The 4,190-nt window shown below is 45.0% G+C and overlaps 1 protein-coding gene across 1 annotated transcript in view; it reads left to right on the forward strand.

Moving 5' to 3' along the window:
* The window catches only part of dgke (diacylglycerol kinase, epsilon), a 12,309-nt gene extending 8,292 nt beyond the window's left edge, over positions 1-4,017 (forward strand). Inside the window, exons 9-11 of the mRNA XM_037690095.1 lie at positions 1,332-1,459; positions 1,586-1,697; positions 3,505-4,017. Of these exons, the coding sequence (XP_037546023.1) occupies positions 1,332-1,459; positions 1,586-1,697; positions 3,505-3,744 (480 nt within the window). The 3' untranslated portion in view covers positions 3,745-4,017. The remainder of the gene's footprint in view (positions 1-1,331; positions 1,460-1,585; positions 1,698-3,504) is intronic.
* Positions 4,018-4,190: the final 173 nt, after the last annotated feature.

Here is a 4,190-nt window from a genome sequence, read left to right on the forward strand (position 1 = left end):
TCTATATCAATCTGTATCTATCTCTATATCAATCTGTATCTATCTCTCTAGCTTTATCTTTTTCTATCTTCATCTCTCTATTTCTATCTACAGTATATCTATATCTCTCTACCTGTCTTATCTCTATCTTTATATATCTATCTTTATCTCAATCTCTCTTTTATTTGTCTCTATCTCTTCCTCTCTATCTCTATATCTCTCCATCTTCATCTCTATCTCTATATCTCTATTTCTATCGCTCTCTCTTTATCTCTATCTTTATCGCTATCTCTGTTTCTATATCTCTAATCTCTATCTCTCTCGCTCTATCTTCATCTCTATCTTTCTTCATCGCTATCCCTCTATCTCTCTTTTTTTGGGGGCCTCATGTTCTGCTCATTTTAGCTTTTTGATAGCCATTTTCTACAATTAGCTTTTAACTTCCTTTTGCTACAGTTTAGCATGTAACTGAAGTTAGTGTTTTGCTGTTTTTCTTGCCACGTTTGGTTATTGCTTTACTACTTTAGCTAGTGTTTTGCTATTTTCCTTCAGTTTTGCTACTTTCTTGTTATTTTAACTGTGTTTTTACTATTTGTAGTAATTTCACCTCTTTTGTTAGTTTTCTGCTGATTTTAGCGAGTGTTTAGCTACTTTTAGCCAGCCCTTTGCATGGAGTCACCGCTCCACCACATCAAATCATACATGTGATTAGGACATCTCCCGCTGGAGGAACTGGGTCGCACTGGGAGGAGACCCTGAGGCAGAACTACGTGGTCTTCCCGGAGCTGGAGAGTGTCTGGTGTCTGGGTTGTGTCTGCATCTGGACTGGAATAAGTGCAAATCGATGGATGACGGTTGAACTGGATGTGATGATGTCACAGAGCTGTCTGAATGATGTCACACGTTTGGGCTGGAGCTGCGCTGACACAGCTTCTGCAGGAAGTTCCATGTGTGGCTGATTTTTGTATTTGTTTATTTTATTTTATTTTTTTAATTTCCCCTTTATTCATCCAGGTAGTCTCATTGAGCCACGAGAACTCATTTTCAAGAGAGACCTGTTTAGGGAGCAGATGGGGGTTAAAGACCTTGCTCATGGGCCCAGAGTGGGGTGAATGAGGGTGGGGTGCAGGTGTGGGTGCTTCACCTACCCCACCCACATTTTTGATTATGTCTGTACCGGGGCTTGAACCGGTGATCTTCCGATCACAGGCCCACCTTCTCTTAACCTCTGCGCCACCACTCCCCCCAGAATAAATCAGAATAAATATTGTGTCCAGATGTTTTTACTCGTTTATTTTGGTTTTATTAGAACTCTTTAAGACTTGAATTAAATGTGTGTGTTTTACCAACAGCTGGAGCTGGATGGGGAGCGGGTGGTGCTGCCCAGTCTGGAGGGCATCATCGTTTGTAACATCCGCTACTGGGGGGGAGGCTGCAGACTCTGGGACGGGCTGGGGGACGAACCCTGCCCCCCCACTCGGTGAGACCTGCTCAGGCAGCTCTCTGCTCCAGTTACTGCAGAGAAGCTTGGGCTATGAAAATATGGACTTTTTGTTTTTGTTGTTGTTTTTGTTTTTCACCCCCCGGCCCCCGTCTCTCCCTGCAGGCTGGACGACGGGCTGCTGGAGGTGATGGGGGTGTTCGGCTCCTTCCACTGTGCTCAGATCCAGGTCAAACTGGCCAACCCTGTGAGGCTGGGACAGGCGCACACTGTCAGGGTGAGACACATGGCACACACACATGCACGCGCTCGTTTCCCCTTCCTGCCCTCACTAACCCGTCAGTCTGAACCCACGGCTGCATCATCCGTAAGAGCGTTAAAGACGATTGCTGCGACGCGCCACAAAAAAGTTAGACGAAACTCTTCAACTTGTCCTGTGAAACTAAAAACATCAAACGAGGATGTTTGTCCCTGAAACATCTGTTTGTCCCTGAAACATCTGTTTGTCCCCGAAACATCTGTTTGTCCCTGAAACATCTGTTTGTCCCTGAAACAGATGTTTAAGTTTTACTCCTATCGTAAGATGTTTGGTGCAATGAGCAGAACTGGATTCTAGAGAAGAAAACCCTTTAAATAACATAAGATGGATGGATTGATGGATAGATAGAAAGATGGATGGATGGGAAGATGAATGGATAGATGGATAGGAATATGGATAGATGGATGGATGGATAGGAAGATGGATGGATGGATAAGTAGGTGGATGGATAGGTGGATGGATGGATAGGTGGATGGATAGAAAGCTGGATGGATGGATAGGAAGCTGGATGGATGGATAGGAAGATGGATAGGAAGATGGATAGATGGATGGATGCATAAGTAGGTGGATGGATAAGTAGGTGGAGGAGTGGAGCAGGGGAGTGGTGGCGCAGAGGTTAGAGAGGTGGGCTTGTGATCCAAAGATCGCCGGTTCACGCCCCGGCCCCGACAACATCAAAATTGTGGGTGGGGCAGGTGAAACACCCACACTTGCCCCCACCCTCATTCGCCCCACTCTGGTCCTATGAGCAAGGCCCTTAACCCCCACCATGTGCTCCCTAAACAGGTCTCTCTTGAAAATGAGTTCTCGTGGCTCAATGAGACTAACCTGTATAAATAAAGGCTAAATGAAAAAAATAATAAAAATAAAAAAAAAAGTAGGTGGATGGATAAGGTGGATAAGAAGATGGATAGGATGGATAGGTGGATGGATAGGAAGATGGATAGATGGATAGATTGATGGATGGATGGATTGGATGGATAGGAAGATGGATGGATGGATGGATGGATGATGGATAGGATGGATAGGAAGATGGATAGGATGGATAAGAAGATGGATAGGATGGGTAGATGGAGGGATGAATAGATGGATGGATGGATGGATGAATGGATAGGAACATGGATAGATGGATGGAAAGGTAGATGGATGGATGGATAGGAAGATGGATGGATGGATGGATGGATAGGAAGATGGATGGATGGATGAATGGATAGGAAGATGGATGGATGGATAGGTAGATGGATAGGAAGATGGATGGATGGATAGATGAATAGATACTTCAGTAATTTAAGACTTAAAACTTACTAATCATATATATCAAGACTAAAGGATCATTAAAAGTTTGTAAACAGATCTAAAGCGTTGACGGATGGAAAATGAGCTCAATTCAAGGCCAAATGTTTCAAAAAGCTAAAGTTGCACCAATACCAAAAGTTACATCGTGATCGTCCTGAAAGAGCCGAACCTTTTGATTTATGATTTGTTGAAATGGCACAAAAATTGTGGAACGAGAAAGATGCAGAAAACCGTACGGAAGACAAATGGATCACAACAGTGTGAATGCTTCATAAACATTCACACAATAAAAAGAAACGACAACTCAGCGTGCCAAATGAACAAAAACCTTACTCGTGTTATAGAAAAGAATTTAAAAGTATTTTTAGTGTTAACTTTTATTTGAAGGGGTTAGCAGGAAGTGAAACTCCTGGTGTCAGGTTTTAAGTCCCCGGTCTGGCCCACTCAGGTGTTCCTTTTCTGTCTCCAGCTGGTTCTGAAGAGCTCCACGATGCCCATGCAGGTGGACGGGGAGCCGTGGGCCCAGGGGCCGTGCACCATCACCATCACCCACAAGACCCAGGCCTTCATGCTGTACCACAGCGCCGAGCAGACCGACGAGGACGACGACGAGTCCAGCGTCTCGGAGGCGGAGAGCCCCACCCCTCAAGACTCTCCCAGACCCCCGGGGCCGGCTCCTCGCTCGAGCCGGACACGCCTCAACTCTTAGCTTGAAACAATCCTTCGTTTGCTTCAGACCCGCTCTCTTCGCTCACACAATCAGGTTTTATTTTAATTTTTTTCCTGGGGGGGGGCTCGGATCTGTGAGATTAATTTTATCTTGTAGCGCTTATTTATTTTAACCCTGAGCTCAGGCTGCTCCTGACATGGAGAACGTTTTATTTGCACTGATCCCTCGTGCCGTACGGAGGCCATATATAGTTAAGTGTGCTGTATTTATTTTAGCCGTTTTAAAACTGAAGCCACGTCTGAATCAACAGCCGGCCATAAAGCTGTAAAACAAGCAGCTGTCACATGATGGTCGATGCTCTCCTGCCTGGTTTATGTTCCAGACGAAGCACAACATGGATGATGTTAGGTAGACGTGGCCTTCCTGTCTCTGAGCTCCGCCCCTTTAGTCATGATGTCATCACCAAGTAAATGAGGACTGCTAAC

This window comes from Nematolebias whitei, chromosome 16, assembly GCF_014905685.2.
Source record: "Nematolebias whitei isolate Nwh7 chromosome 16, NemWhi1, whole genome shotgun sequence".
NCBI lineage: Eukaryota > Metazoa > Chordata > Actinopteri > Cyprinodontiformes > Rivulidae > Nematolebias > Nematolebias whitei.